This window comes from Hippoglossus hippoglossus, chromosome 19, assembly GCF_009819705.1.
Source record: "Hippoglossus hippoglossus isolate fHipHip1 chromosome 19, fHipHip1.pri, whole genome shotgun sequence".
Taxonomy (NCBI): domain Eukaryota; kingdom Metazoa; phylum Chordata; class Actinopteri; order Pleuronectiformes; family Pleuronectidae; genus Hippoglossus; species Hippoglossus hippoglossus.
Window position 1 is genome coordinate 13,530,477 of NC_047169.1, and position 18,446 is coordinate 13,548,922.

At 42.4% G+C, this 18,446-nt stretch overlaps 2 protein-coding genes across 8 annotated transcripts in view; both read left to right on the forward strand.

The window, feature by feature from the left end:
- The window catches only part of mprip (myosin phosphatase Rho interacting protein), a 40,939-nt gene extending 38,352 nt beyond the window's left edge, over positions 1–2,587 (forward strand). For all 7 annotated transcript variants that reach the window (XR_004612095.1, XM_034569883.1, XM_034569885.1 and 4 more), the window contains one exon: positions 1,675–2,587. Coding sequence is in view for 6 of the 7 variants with exons in the window: in XM_034569883.1 (XP_034425774.1) it covers positions 1,675–1,746 (72 nt within the window). In the remaining variant the exon portion in view is untranslated. The remainder of the gene's footprint in view (positions 1–1,674) is intronic.
- A 2,561-nt stretch (positions 2,588–5,148) lies between these two features.
- On the forward strand, positions 5,149–16,911 carry si:dkey-94l16.4 (transcription factor 20). Its single transcript, XM_034570610.1, has 6 exons — positions 5,149–5,314; positions 6,343–8,987; positions 10,624–10,717; positions 12,012–12,061; positions 12,214–12,285; positions 14,314–16,911. The coding sequence occupies exons 2-5, from the start codon at positions 6,348–6,350 to the stop codon at positions 12,259–12,261; spliced, it is 2,832 nt and encodes a 943-aa protein (XP_034426501.1). The 5' UTR covers positions 5,149–5,314; positions 6,343–6,347; the 3' UTR covers positions 12,262–12,285; positions 14,314–16,911.
- Positions 16,912–18,446: the final 1,535 nt, after the last annotated feature.

Sequence of the window (18,446 nt, forward strand, 5' to 3'; positions counted from 1 at the left end):
TGAGGGCTGGATTCAAAACCAAACTGAAAATCAAAGTACAATATTAAAATCACAGGCTGATCTAACTTGCGTGAATTTCACCACAGAAACTGAAAATGTGCCAATGGGCTGTGAGCACAGGTCCCACTAGAGGTCGTCGGGCCCTCATCCCTCCCTCATGGAGTCTGTTTCTGACAGTTTGGTCAGAAACATGCACACCTGTAGCCTGCTGGAGGTCATTTTGTAGAACTCTGGCAGTGCTCCTCCTGTTCCTCCTCGCATGAAAGGAGCAGGTACCGGTCCTGCTGCTGGGTTGATGCCCTTCTACGGCCATGTCCAGCTCTCCTCGTGTAACTACCGGTCTACTGGTATCTCCTCCGTACTCTTGAGACTGTGATGGGAGACACAGCAAACCTTTTTGTGACCTCACGTATGAATGTGCCTCCCTGAAGGAGCTGTACTACTTCTGCAACCTGATTGGGCTGCAGGTACCGCCTCATGCTACCAGTAGTGACAAGGACACTAGCAGAACACAAAACTAAAGAAGAATTAGTCAGGATGGATAGAGAGAGAGCAGCTGTTTGGGGCCACCACGTGTAAAACCATTCCATTTTGGGGGGTTATTTTGCTTTTGCCTCTCCATTGCACCTGTTGTCACTTTCATTTGCACCAAAACGAGGGAAACTGATTCACATTCACTTGTGCTTCCTAAATGGACAGATCGATGTCCCTGAAGTCTAACTGACTTGGTGTTTTACTGTGACGATTAAGTGTTCCCTTAAATGTTTTGAGCAGTGTAGAACTGAGTCACCACTTCACTACAGTGAGCTGACCTATCACTGGGTTTATAGTAATAATAAATACTTGTGTCTGGTGTATTTTGTGAATGAGTCGCTACAGCCTTGGTGCTGCACTATGGATCAGATGAGTCAAATATGTAATTGAATACGTGAATAAATGTACTTTTAGATAAATAATTGAAACTGGTTGAAAATGCACATTTTTATACTTTTTTCAATTCATAAAATAAATAATAACATAAAATAAAAAAAACTCCGTACATCTGTCATACATCACTCACACACTGTCAGATAGCCGTGTCTGAGCAGAGAATCTCCTGCTGCGTTGTCCATACGTGAAAGGCAATCTCAGAAGAAAGTGGAAGCTGGGACAGAGCGGCCATTCTATAACCAGAAGGTCTGTGGTTCTATCCTAGGCCGAAGTGTCCTTGGGCAAAATACTGAAACCCAAAACCCCCTCATAGAAAAAGTGCTGCCGTTACGTGCGTGAGTATGTGAATTGCCAAAAACTGTACTGTAAAGCGCTCTGAGTTGTCATCAAGGCTAGAAAAGCGCTATATAAATACAGACCACAAATACAGACCGTATATGTTGGTGTGTTGAGTTACATGTTTGACTCATCAAATAATCTTAAAGGGATGATCCACCCAAAAATGAAAAGTCACTCATTATCTACTCACCACTATGTCGATGGAGGGTTGGTGAAGTGTTCAAGTCCACAAAACCCTTTTGGAGTTTCAGGGGTAAACAGCGTTTAATCACTAGGTGACAACAGGTTTACACTGACACTTCCTGCTTTGAGCAGCACATCTGTCCAGAGAAGAAAGACCTGGTTGATCCTGATTAACACTGACCTGTGCTTCTCCCCTCTTCCTCCCCCTCTTCCTCCCCGCAGAGTCTAAAGGAAGGGCTAACAGCTGAGCAGAGACTTCACCTGTTTGAAAATAAAGACACGAAGGAGTTCTGACGCATCATGTCCACCCACCTTGGTGCATGTTTAGAAGCCCACTATATTTTAGCTCTGTAATTTCTTATTTAGTAACACGACACACTGGTCACAAACACAGATCATATATTATTAAAAAAAACATGGTATGAAGTTTGAATTTCATGTCTAGAGTTTGCATTCCATGCACTTCAGTTAACTGTGACTTTTTTTGTATTGTTTATTATTTTTGCTGCCATGTCTTACTGTAAATACTGTTTTTAATTGAGCATTTGTCTTGCGTACACTAAAACTATGACTGTGTAAGCTACTGTTTTAACTCCCTAGACTGTTGCTAGCCAAAGGCGTAACTGTGATGTTTAATGGCTGAAACACAACCACATACTGACGAGTGAGTAATACTTGCATAGCGAAAGCATAGGAATGAGTCCGGCGTTAAGGCGCGCACGTTAACGCTCCATCACTCCGTTATTATGTTGCTTCATCAAAGCCTGATATTAAAGTGACATCGAACATGTTCTCTGTTCCCTCGGGTCAATCTGAGATGTCTGTTTTAAAGGGGACAGCTGAATGTGTACGACGGGATTCACTAACTATAATTTAAATATATATATGAAATTTATTTAGAGTTTTTTTTTTTTTTCTCTCACTGCAATCATCCAGCTGTATAGGAGTTGTTGGAGTTGGTTTCTGTTTGTAGTCTTGTTCAGTGGCAGTCCCTTTGTATTTATTTAAATGGTTGGGAGTTTTTTTTTTCTTTCACATTCCCATTCCTCTGTACTCTATTATTGTAAATATAAAGCAAATATACACCAACTGACTACAGGTTTATTAGCAATAAATATTTTTGCACCCTTTGGTTTGAGTGACTGTTGTGTAGTTTTTACTTTATTTTACACATTCACCAAAAACACAGCGTCATCTTTTATGTACTCAACTGCATCACACTGTTTTTCACACTTTAGTGTTTAGTGGGGTTGTGTTTTCATTTGAAAAAAATATAGTCAGGTCCAAACTTGTTACAATAAGATAGACTATAAATGAAAAGTGTGAGGCAATTAACTAATGCTAAACCAAAGTGGCAGCAAGTAGTAATGATAATGGGGGTAATATGGAATATTACACATATTGTTCATAATATGATGAAAAAAAACTAACATTGCGCATATTGTTTTTTTTTTTTCTCAGTGTCTGATAATAGTTATACAGGTCATATATATTTTATACGGTTTAATTATTTAAAGAGAAGTAGGTTATGTTTTTCACGCAATGTTAAAGAAAGTGAAAAAATAAATCCTGGATCCGCCCACTGATCTGGACCCACACCAAAATGTAATGTGTTGTTCCCTGATCTATACAGCATCCTTCCACCAAGTTTCTTGGTAATCCACCCAGAAGGTTTTGTGTAATCTTGCTTACAAACAAACGGACAGGGACCAAGACATAGGTGGAGGTAAAAAGGAACCTGTATGATGTCATCTGCGTTTGGTGATTTCATGTCACATTTAATGGCCCATACTCGAGACTGTCTGTCTGAAGTCTGGTTTTAATGTCTGGGTGGAAAAATCAAATCACTAAAATATCCCTTCAAAGTGATACACGCCACAAAAATATAAATAAAGGTTGATGCTAAATAGTGACTGCATGTGCCAGGCTGTGTTAACCCTCCAAAATAATTCTCAGTAGTTTGCTCCAGTACATGGAAAATACTGGAATTGAGTCATTGAAAGTGAAAAATAATATTAATATATATATTTTTTGTTTTATAGCAGTTTTAAGTAGTGGACATTTATGCAGCCTGCAGGGTTAATCTCGTCCTATTTGCAGTCATCTGTAATTGTGTATTTACTGTTATTCAATGATTTGATCAATCATCAACTACTGACAAATCAATGACAAATATTTACAAATCATTCACATACATGGCCTTTTAGAAACCACAGAATAAAGTGGCATCAAATATTCTTAGAGTGTCAATCATTTGGATTGTAAAAGGTCCTACCACTCCCATAATGCCTTTCTGCTCCAGAGCATTAACTGTTCGGCTGCTGCCCAGTTGACTGGTCAAGCCACATGCAGTGAGAGAGCACACATTTTACAGCAGCAATGTCAAGACAACACATCGTTGCTGCTTGACTTTTGGATGACTGAGGCTTGACAGCAGGGGTGAATCTAGGGGCAGGGGCCGGGGGGCACTGGCCCCACAGCTGAAATCTGATTGGAAATGCCTCTGCCCTGTCTGACATCTTTGAAAGTAAAAAAAACTAGTAACTTACTAACAATACTAATACTTTGTTAGGCATTTTTTTGAAAATACACAATGTGCTTGAACAAGGAACTATTTTCAAAATATAGCCAGTGATGTGTGACTTCAAAGCTATAGAGTTTACAGTGAAACAAGGAATTGTTCACCTTACTGAATCAGGATCTGGGCATGGATGTTGGACATATGAGCTGTGTCTCAATTCAAGGGCTGCTTCCTTCAGAGGCTGCATTTCAAGACCAATTGCCTCACAGTGGCACAACTAGCCTGTCCCATTTCAAAGGCTCTTTCTCTTTCTCTTCTCTCCGTTATAAGGGTCAGAGTTTCAGGCTCTAGAGGAATTTACCCTATTAGAGTTTCACTGTAACTTTTTGAAGCTGACGGCGAAGAGACACACCTAGCTTCTTACTGCCTTCATCCGAACGTCTACCCTGCTCCCACTGAAAAAGTATTATACTGAATAGCCCTATGAGTAAAATTGTATTTTCAGCCGCGCCCGTTCACGGCAGCTCTCTGAGTTCACTTATAGGTGCCAGGATCTGTAAATATATATATATATATATATAGTAAATATGATGATATATACTGCTTTAAGAGAGCTAATATGAATTTAGTGAGAAGGAGTGAATGCCGGCACACCCGTTTACTACCAGGAAATTTAATTCTGTTGAAAATTCCAAACTTAGCACAAAGTCCAACAATCTTCTTTTAAAGTCAGAGTGCCATGTAGGCATTGTTTCTTCAGAGTCCAATTGTAATCTGCAGCTTGTTGGCTATTTCTCTATTTTAAAGGTTTCTCCTCGGTGCATATTTTCCAAGTTGTAGATTTCTTCTGTAGAAACTTTCTCTAAGTTGAGAAGAGTCCGTTTTCTCCGTTATTTTGATTGCAGGCTGAAGAGGGGTCTTCATCCTGTTGTGGGATATAGAAAAATGCTGGATCCGCCACTGCTTGAAAGCCTATATGCAACAGCTGGATCACGGACACATGCCTAAACAGCAAAAGGTTTGTGTTCAACAACTACCATTGTTATTGAATTCTACTTTTAATACCAATTTGAATAATTGTCTGAATGCCAGCGCCGAAACGAGCCAGTAGTCGTTTTATTGTGAAAGGCCTATCCGGAAGCTGGACCTTGCACAGTGAAGTGGACGCAGGCTGCTCTCAGAGAAGTGTGTCTCTGAAAGTGTGTGAGGGTCTTCAGTCAATGTGGGGCTTTCTCCCCGTGTGGTCGCCGGTAGTTAGAGTAGGTGGGCTGCTGGAGGAGATGCCGGGGGGGACGGATTGTTAACGGGACGTTTAGTAACGCTGCGGTCTCTCCGGTCCCGGTAAGTTTGGATGAGCGGCGCATTACCTCCTCTTTGTCTCATCCACCGGGCCTTCCCCGGTCCGCTCCGCTCTGGTTACTGCAGAGAACGTGTCGCCAAACCCCATGACAACTTATCCGCACTTTAATAAAACCTCTCTCCCCGTCGAGTTTTTGCATCAAGTTTCTAACTATGTTTACTTTTTTTAGCGCCGCCAAGATCCAACCTTCAAATCGGAATTCATTGGAATATTTAAAAAAACGCGTATTCTGAATTGAGAGTTAACATTTTAAAATTGGTTCCGCTGCAACAAAGTTAGAGTCGCGGGGAGCAGTAACTAACAATGCGCTCCACTAAGCTATACAAGTTGCCATTTTATCGAAATATCGCTTTTCTAGTGAATAAAAACCTTGCCGAATTAAAGAGTGCGGTTTACGGAACTGTGGAAGTTTCAAACATCTTTCCATTGTGTGTGGCTTTCTATCGCAACAGAGGCAAAAATAAAAGTTACGTGATATCTGATGGGAGTTCGCCATTAGGGTAACGTCACCGGAGCTAAGCCGGGCCTAGCAAGCTAACGTTAGCTGCGGCTAAGATAAGCTAACTGCGCTAGCGAGTGTGACCTGTCAATGTTGGAGGTAAAGAGTGAGGCAGTGTCCGGAAACACTTTGTTCACTGAACACAACGACTTAAAACCAACGACATCCATTAATACTTAGATACACTAGGAAGAAGTTATAACGTGAACTGTCAGTTAATCCCTCAAATGTTAATGAAATACAAGCACACGCCAGATTTCAAGCTAAAGTCAACGTTATGACTTGAGATGTGAGGGCTTGTGTCTTTCAAAACAAAATCAAACAACCACTCAACCAGTGTGTGAAATGTGTAGCTCAGGACTTTACTGGGACTTTAAGAAAGAAGATGTCAGTAAATCTTATCTAGAAAGTCAATGACTACTAGAAGATAAACCGACAACATCAGAAATGTATTATTCTTGTCTCTACTACACAATCACGAGTGTCTTTCCCTCTCTCCGTGCATTTCAGTTGTGATGGAGCAGCCACCTGGGAGCAGAGATGATCTACAGCCTCAGGACCTCTCCACCTCCAGCATCCCCTCTGTGATCGACCTGACCGGGAAAGGCGAGGAATGTGTCCTCAACGCCGCGTCCCTCGATGCCCTGCCGTTCGTCAAGAGCCCGGGCTGGTATGCGAATTCTGCGAGCAGCAACCAAGGATTACCCTTCTCAGAGACCGGCTCCCCGGACGTCGCGCTCCAGGCAGGGGAACCCGTTCAACCAGACAATGCCTTCTCTCGCACTACAGTCACCCTCTCCTACGTGAGCAGGTCTCACGTATTCTCCGCTCAAGACTCGTTGTCTCGTCGCTCGCCTCTGTGCGGTGTGCCCCCCATTGGCAACTTCTCCCTCCACCCGTCATGTGACTCAGAGAAAGGGCCCGGGGAGACAGGATTTTCACTGGCCCAGCATTACGTGGAACAGGCTGAGGGTCCAGTGGACCTCGGTATTCAGCCAGAACTTTTGCAGTCGTTATCTCAGGCTCCGGCGGGACCAGAGAAGGATGGGGGAGTGGTTTCCAGTGACGGGTACGTGGACGAGTGGGTGCGAAGGAGGAAAGAAGAAGTGGAACACAGTAGGGGTTTAGAGAATGGTCAAGGTAATAGTTCAGTAGCATGTGCAGAATCCTCACCAGAGACTCTCACCCCTGCAACAGTAGAGGATCCGGAGAAGGGCACGTCTGAGATGCTCTTACTCATGTCTAAAAACCAGGACCCGGTGGTTGTCCTGGAAAGCGTGGCTGCTAGAGACCTGTGTTCCCTGAGCAGGGAGTACATCAGTCCTCTGGAGGACCCCGTCTCCCCCTCTGCTACCTCACTGGACTATGTGGAGGATGTGTTCATCCTTCCTCAGGCCTCCTGCTCGCCCAGCGGCGACAACTCCTACCTAGAGGCAGCAGAGGAGGTTGCATGGGATGTCTCGAGAACAGAAGGGGCCATTCAGGAAGGCTCTGACATCACAAGGTTGGATTCAATCAATGAAAACAAGCAGCCAGTCCATGGACAGAAGTCAGCGATAGAGCCTTTGATTGACTTGACAGATGATGTTTGTGTGTCCAGTGTTTTAGAGGACAACCCCAAGACTGTTATTCCCCACATGAATGGGAATGCAAAGGCCCAAGAGAGAACTTTAACAGAAAAAAAACTGCCGTGGCGTTCCAGCAGAGGGACGCGGCTGGATGCTATAGTTATGAACATAAATTCAAGCAGGTATAAAGTATCAGGATGCATACGCACCAATAAGAAAGCCCGTGCTTCCCCACCAACAGCTAGTGTTTCTAGCTTAGCAGAAACTAAGAGTAAAAACACCCTGCCAGTAGGAAAAAGGAAAAGCAGAGCGACGTCATCTTTCTCTGTGAAAACAATAAAACAAAAAGCAGAAACTCCAGTGAAAAGGGTTCAAACTAATAACATTAACACTGACTCTACCTCTGACTCTAAATTGCTCAGCATTTCTAAAAAGTCACATAGCAGCACACCTCCAAAAAGTCCTCAGCTTGCCGTGCACAAGAGGTCAAGGGAAGAGCCAAAGGATGTTTCACTCCCTGTATGTTCTCCACAGACTAGCCCCAAGCAGTCAACTAGGAGACGTTCATCACAGCCCAGTCCTCAGTCTGCTGCTCACAAGAACTCTAAGAAGGAGACAGAACCTCTGTCTCTTCCCAACCCCTCAGCAGAAATTCATGTGGCAAGATCTTCCCCACCACCATCGAAGTCTCCAAAGAAAAGTCCAGGCAAAGCCAAAGGCAAGGCTGCAGGTAGCAAAACATCTCCCACCGCCAAGACGAAGGCGCCTCGCGTTGCCAAGAGGAGGCGAAAGAAACCTATGAGCAGTCAGTCTTTGTCCATGTTCTCCCCCATGGAGCCGGAGATCAAGTTGAAGTACGTCAACTTCAAGGAGGAGAAAAGGGAGCTGAGGTCAGACAGTTTCTCTCCGTTCATCCGCATTAACCGTCGGCAGCCATCGCCTTCACTGTGTTCTGTAGTCAACTACCAGGAGGAGGGAAGGACACAATGCAAGAAGGGTCAGCAGCAGCAGGCTCACCCCGGTGACTTCCTCTCTGCAGTTGTACCCAGTACGTCTTGTCTCCAGCTGGGCCGGGCGTCCACACACAGCCAGCACCAGCGCTCTCTCGTCTGCTGCCTGTGTGGGAAAGCGGCCAATGCCATGGACTTGGGGGACCTCCACGGCCCTTACTACCCCGAGGGGTACCAGCCAAGCACCAAAAGACCAGCCAGCATATCGCGGCTCAAAGAGGAGGAGGACGGTTTTAGCGATTCAGACTCCTCATCCTGCAGTGGCAGAGGCAGGAGGAGGAAGTGTGCTGTCCCGCCCACACAGTGGTCCTTCAGGCCGGGAGGTCAGCTCCAACAGAAGGGCCTCCTGGAGAGCCACCGGTTGACCAGTAACGGCATGGGCAGCCCCGCAGCTAAGCGGGCTCGCTCAGACTCCAGCACTGCAGAGGTGGAGGACTGGTACAGCCCCCCTGTGCTGCCCCTGGAGCCCTGTGAGTACTGGCTCCATGAAGACTGCGGCATCTGGTCCGCAGGCGTGTTCCTCGTGAAGGGCAAAGTCTACGGACTGGAGGAGGCTGTCAAGACGGCACAAGAGATGGTAAAAGTGCACTTTAAGCCTGTAATGTGAATTCTCTGTTACACAATACATTTTTTTTAATCTAAAGTGATACAATTTCTTGTTTTTTAAAATGCTTCAAATGGTTCTAGATTCTCAAACTTTGTGAATATTTTAAAGTTTATTTTAAGTGTGGTGCCAGACTTGCATACAAGTAAATAATATCCATTCTTTGCTTATGAAATGCCAAATTAATTGTGGTTTCTTATGAGGCAGCAGTTTATAGCCCTGCGGTTACAAATTGATTTTACAGTCATGGAGGACTGAAAGACAGTAAATGTTCAAAAATGATTGGCCAAAGTTGAAAAAATGATATGAAATTGTTGCAGATGAACTTTGTAGGCATCAGCTATTTGTTTATTCAACTGTTTCAGCTCTAAAGCCACAAGGTTAAGCAACAATCCTCAGACTAAAACCTCAGCTTTGCACACAAAATCTTTAATGATCTGGTATATTAGTCAAAATGCCACGACATGTCATTCATGATACCAAGATGAAAAACTTGTGAGTTATAATGAATACTTTAGCCTCTAATTCGTGGTTTCCCTTACTATAGTCACCAGCATGTCAGAGTTTCTTAAGCCGTTTTTAGACATGAACTCTAGCAAATGTCTGGAAAATTGGGTCAAGATTTTTTCTGGAGTTTATCCGGACGCAGTAGATTATTATCTGAGATATTTTTATTCTTCCAGTTTCCGTTGTGTGTTTAAAAACCTTTGACACACACACCCACTCACTCACTGCCATTATTCTGCTGTATTGTCACACTGTCTCAGACGTTTCACCAGGGGGCTGTCAGGAAAAGTTCCAGGAAATATCAGAAGCAGCTGACTCGGACATTGCGTTCTCACATACACCCCTAATCTTTGGACTTGAGTGCACATGTGAAAGCAGCTTCAGTCTGCTGCCAGAAATGTGACCCAAGCTCAGTTTCAGTATCTTAAGACTTTTCCTGTTGACACCACAGCCTCCGCCAGTGACACCGAATCATGTTTGGTGACGCCTCTAACACGAGACAGATGCAAAAACAAAAGGGAAAACAAATATCTCCAGGTGAAAGAGGGGTGACACACACGTAGAAGAAACTGACGAAGATGTCAAGAGGTTTTGTGGTGATAAGAGACAGGTGCTGTAAACATGATCATGAGATCTCGGCAGGGAAGTTAATGCGTGCACTTCCTGCTGCACCCAACTGTAATGTAATCTCTCGAGTCTAGTAATGCGGAGGATTTAATGCTGTTGTGAACGGGTCTGTGCAGCAAACCTCCTGCTGTGTTGTGCATGTGTGAAAGGCAAACTCTGGGTAAACTCTGTAGCCAATTCTCCATATTTTGCCCTGAAAACGGCTTTAATGAGTTTATATTGAAACTTTGAAAGGTCTTGAAGGAGCTGGTATACACCTTTTGATTATGAGTCAGGGATTCTAAAGGAGACATCTTTTAGTTGGTGCCAGCAGAATTGTAATGAGACGATAAATGATAATCAAACTAATACTATCTGATGTTCAGTGTTATTGAGATTGCAGGGTTTCCACAGACTCTTAAAGAAGTCTTAAATTCAATGATATGAATTGTGGGCCTTAAAAATGGTGACGGCACATGATGCTCTGTGTTTTCAGATGTGCTCCGCGTGTGCTGATCCAGGTGCGACTCTGGGCTGCTTCTTCAAAGGTTGTCCCAACAAGTACCACTACAGATGTGCTCTGGAGTCAGGTACGTTCTGCTCTGTGCCACCTGCCTTTTCACAGCAAACAAAAACAAAGTACTGAGATTAACATAAAAACTGTAACTGCTAAAACCTGCATTCTACTGATGATGTCATTACATTTTGTTATGTGCAGTGACAAACACTTTGCTAATGCTCTGGGGTACGGGAGAGGAACAGAGATAAATGGATACATCTCAAAAATATAAAAAAATTACACAGTTTAAATAACTTCTTGAGTGTTAAGAATGTTTTATGTTTTAATTTAGCAGGATTTACTGACATTTTCTTTAACAAAATACTTTTTCAATGTATTGACTCACAAACCTCAGTAATGGGTGTGTGTTCATATACAAAACAATTCTTGGCAAAATTCCCACCTATTTTTTTAACTGGAATAATGGAAGTCACAATCTTCCTACTATGGACATTTTGCGATATGTTTTTACTAAAGTCCGGACTGAATTGGAAAAGAAACCTTTTGGGGTTTTAGCACCTAATGCACAGAATCAGTTAACGACTGATTTTCAGCTTTAAAACTAGGTCTGTCTGTGTGTCTGCAAGTTTTCTTTTTTTATGTTCAAGTTTTATTGTTGTTTGTTTTTTTTATTTACTTTTACTGTTGTTGGCCAGGTCTGTGTTGTAAAAAAGATTTGAAATCCAAATGGGTCTAACCTCATTAAATATAGGCTACAGAACCTTTTATAGCTTGTACAGAGTTTAGTGATATGATGAATTTGAGGATAGTCCAAGAAATAACAACCCACGAAGCAAAAACACCAATATTGGCCCTGGTGGATTATCTCTCTTGCTGAGTTCAAAGGTTGTAGGAGAAACTTCAGTTTGTTTCTGAGATCTCTGCTTCCACCACAGTACAATGCAGGTGAACAGATGATCTCAAACCCTGTTCAAATAAAACCAAAACTGACTCGGCATGACCAGTGGTACAAAAGAACATATTTGCTTTTGGTGAACTGGCCCTTTTAAATGTAGATAGTTTTGCATTGATATGAATGAGATGTTATTTTGGTCTGCTAGAGGACCTTTACTTTTTTTTCCTGAAAAAAAATCTGATGTCTGAAATAAACACTGTAACACAAAGTGGAATTCACCCACGGCTGGTGGAGTGTGTGAGTGTGTCTGAGTTCATGTGGGCGCGTCAGTGTGGAAATGGCTGTTTTGTGAGGTGCCGTTGGACGCCGCCGCTTCCGCCGAGGCTGAACTTGTATGTGTGGGCAGTTGAACCTTTCGGATGAATCGGTGCGGCATCTTCAGACTCCTGTTCTGTTCTTGTTCCAGCAGAGTGTGTACTCCTTGAAGAAAACTTCTCCATGAAGTGTAAAAAGCACAAGGTGAGCAGAAATAACTTCACTTTAAACTGGACAAGTTGTTCCAGAGACACTTGGAGAGTTTCTATCATTATCACAAGCTGTCTGAAGGATGTCGAGGGGAAATTGTGCAACTCTCTCATTGACTCAGCTTTTGGTTCCTCGTCATTCTTCAGGACAAGATGTTCAAAGGTCCTGCAGGGAACAGATGCAACAACAGGTGATGACGTTGGTGTGAAACTCATGAGGTTAGTAAAGACTTGCTCTGCTCTCATGTTATCTGTGGCTTAGGAGCAAGTTGTGTCAGGTCTGAGAAAATGACTTCTCAATCTCCAAATTCAAATTGAGATGCGACCTCATTTTTTTTTTTTTTTTTCACCTCTCTGCAAAGTTCCCCAACATCCTGGCAAGGCTGCTCCATCCGCAGAGTTGTTTTCTGAAACCCTTTTAAATCATATTTGTTAAATCCTCTTAACCTGATAGTCTTTAACAAACTGATTTTGTTTAAATTTGAATTGTGTAGGATTACATTAGTTTAGCCCTTTTTTCACAGTGCCAGAGATGAAGTAATTGGACTCTTAGCTACTAGTTGAGTTGCTGGTAGACTGAACAGGACTTGTTTGTCAATGTGAGGAGTAAAAGGGATAGTGGTGAGTAGATGGAGTGAATTCTCATTTTTCGGTGAACTATCCCTTTCATAGGTGACAATGAAGTGAATAGGATGTTAATGAGGTTCACAAAAAAGATAAAATCTTATTGTACACTGACAAAACAAAGTCTTGTGGGTGAACAGAAAACCTTTGCATGGTGAATTACAAACTCTTTATAACTGCACAGCAGGTTGAGAATGTGTCCTTGTCAGTGATCAAAACCTCATGAGCAGAACCTCAGAGGATTCACCACAAGATACAAATGATGAAAACAGAAATGAACCTGTAGAAAGAACGGAGCAGCTCATGACCCAAATCCTCCACCTCATCTGTCAGAGTGATGGCTCTGTCGTGACTCGACCGTATGAGGTTCACAGTGGTATATACTGATGCTGTCACTGCAGACAGGAACAACAGGAGACACTGACCAACATTCCTATGCATTAGGACAAAGCAGCCGAAGCTTCTCAAGGAGACCGAGACATCGTCTGATGTGAATGTGACTTTGCAGCATTCCACCAGTAAAGTGGTAGAAACGGAGATCTAACAACGAGCTGCAGAGCCGAGGGAGGCTGACATGGGTTGAAATACATGTGAAATACTTCAAAATACACGTGATGTTACAGTCTCTGCTGTTGCCATTTGCAATTACTACTTACAACATCTTCAAATGATGCAAACCCAGAATCCATTGTGGCCTTTTCAATGGGACCAATGCTTGTCACTGCTGATGGGGCAACACCTCTGACACACCCAGCAAATGATAGAAAAAGCCTGTTGCAAACGTAGCTCATTGTTTCAAGCTAAAACAACAGCCTGTAACCGTCGGGAAACTCTAAGTCTGATCGTGTCCCAGGTGTTTTTGTTTATTTACTGGAACACCACTGAGTGTCAAGAGTGCTACATCTCCCACACGGTTCTTTCATTATTGACATAAACTTACTCAAATAAAAGCTGAGACTTGGCACTTTAATGTATTAACAAGAAAATGTGTGAACACTTACATTCTGGACTGTTTATTGTCTGTTAGTATTTTATTTCAATTGATTATTCTAAGTCATTTTCAGACATGAACACCGGAATGTGTCTGGACTTTCTTTGGAGCAGGAGATTCTCCACTCAAACCTGTGCACAACAGCAGATAACTCTCCAGTGCGTTTTAGAGAGGGGGGGTGCAGCATGCACGAGGCAGCTCATAACATATACATTCCATTGCGGAGATCATGTGTTGTTGTGTACAAACCACTCTTGACATCTTCGTCTGTGTGTTCTACGCGTGTGCCACCTCCTTTTCACCCTGAGATATCAACATATTCTTTTATCTTTTTCTTTGTTTATTTTCTTTTCCAGTTTTGCTTCTTTCGTCTGTTAGAAACGTCAAGTCGTGCTAAATCACTTGCAGTGAATCCTCCGGATAATTCTGCACAGTCTTTACTGGGGGCTCCCAGAGAAATATCCACAGCTACTGACTCGGACATTTGCCTTCTCACATAAATCTCCACATTTGGATAATTTCAGGAGATAACCCGGAGTTCAGTCTGTGTCTGAAAGCAGCCCTAGAGAAAGCAGTGTTTTGATGAAATGTGCTCAAATGAATAACTTTGAATCATGTTTTTTCTCTTCCAGACGTTCCCCTGCAGCGTCTGCTGGTAACCGCGGCAACAGTGGACCAGGCTTCTTCTGACTGACAGCTAGCACCCATAAACCTTAACTTCCCCCTCTGCTCCTCGTCCAGCTGTTCGACCTGACATCAGCGACTGGAGGAGCTCAGTCACAGAGAGCTGCCCGACACCTGAAGACCGAATCCTCCTCGCTTCATTTAAAGTAACAGGCTGAATTTGTGGAGTTATTTATTGAGGTTTTTTTTCTTTTTTCATGGATTAAATGAAAAATAATCAAAGCTATTTAATTTTTTTAAAGATTTTCTAAGTATTTGACTATATTTGGTTTATTTATTCCTGAAGTTCCTTATTGGCTTCTTTAGCAGTTGTCAAGAATGTTTGACTGTTTCTTTATCTTTTCGTAAGTTATTGATGAAACTGTTCAATATTGAAATTTCAATCTAATCAAGGAGACACAGGTTTTATGAACAGATGGGACAGAAAAAAGGGCCGGACAGTCCATTCTAAGGACCCTCTCAGAACAAAGGTACCTGAACGGACGCTGTCGACACGACAGCTTTTTTTTTTTTTGGGACTCACACATGGCATTACTTTTTGTTTCGTAAAGTCCAGTTCGCTCAGATGACAATTAACAATGGGCCCAGTTGATGTTGCGGAGGAAAGGGAGCAGTGTATGTTTGAATGTATTCTCTCGGTGTGAGGGCTTTCTGCAGGATGCACTTTGGAAGAGGCACTGAACACGTTTCTTTCTTGGCCTGACACACACACACACACACACACGTTGATAAGCAGAGCAGTAAAATTGGATTGGATTCATTTAAAGCAGATTGGATTCAATCAGTATGATATAAACTGCAACGTGTTCACATTTTCCCTGCTGTGCATTTTATTAGACAATTAATAATAACCTGATTAATTCATGCAACACAGCTCATACATTTGATCAAATCCATTATTGTAAACATGTATCACCACCTGTGAATACGTGATGCTCTTGTTATCGTATCTATTTTAATCAAATCTGCTTTAATATAATCGAATCACTTGAGATTTGTCAATATTCCTTTCAATTCATGTCCATTTACATCACCTCTATTTTTAGTTCCTCCCCCTCCCAGATGTCATGTGATTTTATATATATATGTTTTGGCCTAAAGCACTTTGGCTTCTCATGTCAGACTGAGAGCAATTAAATGTTCCCGTGATCTGTTCATCTGGGCCGTCCTGACATCAGTACTTTGTTTTGAACCATATTAGAGGACGATAAATATGTTTTTCCCACACGTGATGAGACGCCCTTTGCTGCCATTCATTGGCTGTTTACTTGGGTGTGTCCTCTGTCGGAGCTGCAGTCCTTTTTTCAATCCGTTTGATTTTCATTACTGTTGAGTGAACCTCAACAAAGCCTGTTCTGTCCTCACAGGACCACTCGGCTTCACCGGTGTCACTGAGGTTTAAAACGGATGTGTGTTTGCAGATGTATCACTGGCATGGAGAATTCTTGGTTTACATCGATGTTAATTTCAGTAGCCGTGGCTGTGCTAGTGATTTCAGTTCTGATGTGTGATTTTTTTGTTTTTGTTTTTCTGGACCGGGAGCCTGATTGGTGCGTTTCCTGCAGAACCTTTCTGAAAAAGCCTTATCTGATGTGCAAGAGTTGGTCTTTCCCTCTTCTCGCTCTCTTGTTGTGCAAAGACAAATCAGTGGATGTATGTCCCCTTCTTTAAACATCCTGATAAAGGCAGCTGTCAATCATTTCTCTGCTGCAGACTTTGTTATTGTTGTAAGTGCACGTCAGGCAAATTCCCTGATGAACCCACAGGTACGCACGGACTTTCTGGGACGGGTGTGAACGATGGACTGAGGTCAGTTCCAGGTGTATGGTTCAGTCGGGGCTTTGGCTGCTCAGTCTGTTTTTAGAGAAAAGTGTGTGGTTGGTGTGAAGTCTCTGTTGTACTCTTCAATACCGCCACTGGGGGCAGCGTTGTGTCTGAGACCACTGCAGTGTCGCAGCAGCAGGTCACAGTCGCACCTTCATCTCTGTCCTGGAACACCTTCTCTCTCTCTCTCTCATGTGTGCCATTATCAATTCATTATTATTAATTTATGTTCCTTTTGTTGCAGGACATTTTTTTTTTTGTCAAGAGAGCCTGACATTTTCTCTGCATTTGTTGATTGTTCCAAATAGTTGTTGGCTTCATACCAAATACAGCTTTTGGAATATGTTTTATTCTTATGATTTGTTTTAGTGATATTTTGTCCATGTGTTAATCTCAGGGCTGATTGTCAGATATTCTATTCTTTCTTTCTGTTTCTGTGTCGACCCCACATTGACTGGAGCGGTGATACATGTAGCAGGTTGTGGTTCTCTCCTCCAATGCAAGCGTCTCTGTCCTGGCACACACCACCCATCACATTCCAACACCTCCATGTGTCTGTCAGTGCTGCCGTGATTTTAGGCGTTCACTTTGGACTAGTCTGCCAACTCGTGTCACTTTTTTTTTAATTATTATTATTTTACGGCAACTTTTTGTACTGTCTCATTCACCTCTTGGAGTATCAGAGGTCATGTAATTGTCAAAAATAAATATTTTGCTCAATATTGTGTTTTTCTGTAACAAATTTGTCTAGTGACTGAGAAAAAATGTTTCAAGGAAATGTAATATTGTGTCATCCTACGAGAGGGAAGTAGCTAAATGTTCTTATTTACAGTTGTGTGTCCAAATGTCTTCCAGGCTTTTTATCACCTGATTCTGCAGCTTTACAGATCAATGTTTCAGTCCATGGTTTTGCCTCATTCAAGCTCATTTCCACCAGCAGCACAAGTAAACTCACTGTTCTCTACTTTACTACTTGTTACCAGCTAATAAAGAGCCGGATATTTCCCTTTGGAGTTGGATGGAACCAAATAGTCAGGTTTTCTGCCTTTTTAAAAGGTTTCAGCTAAAATTCCGTATTTTAGGCCTTGAAAGTCTAAAATACGCAATGTACTCAAAGATTTTAAACACGTTTAGGTAGGTTTTAATTAAATGCTGAATTAATGCTATGCTTCAAAATTAGTGTTAAGAGAAAGATTGTGTGGCATACATAGTTTGTAAGGTCTCCACGTGTTTGTTCTTAAGCATACAGATATTAGCAAGCTGTGATAAAACTGCAAAAAAAGAAAGACAAAAAAAAAGTCACAAAACCATTATACCCAACAAGAATTCTCATTTTATTGACTAAACCTCAGCGTACAGGAAGACATTTGTAATGCAGCGACAGAACTGGGTACGAGTTTGAGTGCTGTGGTCATCTACTCACTGAAACTCCACTGAAATCGTGATGCTTTGAAACATGCCACTGGAGAGAGAGACACTGACTCTCCATTACAACACGTGACATTATGGATGAGTTGAGGAGGCCTCAGGCGTTGGGAGGAAGAGAGATGGAGGAACGCATCATTTAAAGGTCCAGTGTGTAGGATTTGAGGGAGTCGATCAGTCAATGGAATGTAATATTCATCGTTTTCATTCGTGTACAGTGTTTTTGTTACCTTAAAAGGAGCCCTTTGCCCTTTCCTCTCCCACCATACCCTGCCATGTTGTCGCCATCTTTCTACAGCAGCCCAGAATGGACAAACCAAACAGTGACTGTAGAGTGGGCCTCTCAGTTTTATGAATCCTGAACACCACCATAGTGTCTGCTACACATGCGCAAGTGTTTTCAGTTGCTTGCGATATTGAACTTCACCACTAGTGGTCAGTAAATCCCACATACTGACCCTTAAATGTCTACATTGGTGTTAGCTACTCATCCTTACACCGAGCTCAGGTAGAAAAGAGGTGTGTTATGTTTCATCCTAACACACCACTAACATCGATTCTGATCTTTTAAACTTTAGAGATTATATAACTGTTGCATTACAATTTAAAAACTAATTTGGACGAAATTATGCCGAAATGTTTACTGAAAGTCAACTTGTTTCTCGCGTTTTGAGGATCATCTTGGTTTTGGTCTCAACTTTACGGCCTTCCCGAAGGAACATTTATTATTACGGACAACTTAGTGGACGTAGGAGGATGTTTTTTGATGAGCAAAATGTGTCTTTTGAATGAGCCGGTAATAACATTGCAGGCTGAAATAATGACAAATCTT

What these genes read in the sequence shown, in the direction of transcription:
- si:dkey-94l16.4 (XM_034570610.1), top strand. Translation starts at nt 6,348, where the DNA reads ATGGAGCAGCCACCTGGGAGCAGAGATGATCTACAGCCTCAGGACCTC. An exon ending in TCAAGACGGCACAAGAGATG is followed by an intron (nt 8,988 to 10,623) that starts GTAAAAGTGCAC and finishes CTGTGTTTTCAG; the next exon opens with ATGTGCTCCGCGTGTGCTGA. An exon ending in TGAAGTGTAAAAAGCACAAG is followed by an intron (nt 12,062 to 12,213) that starts GTGAGCAGAAAT and finishes GTCATTCTTCAG; the next exon opens with GACAAGATGTTCAAAGGTCC.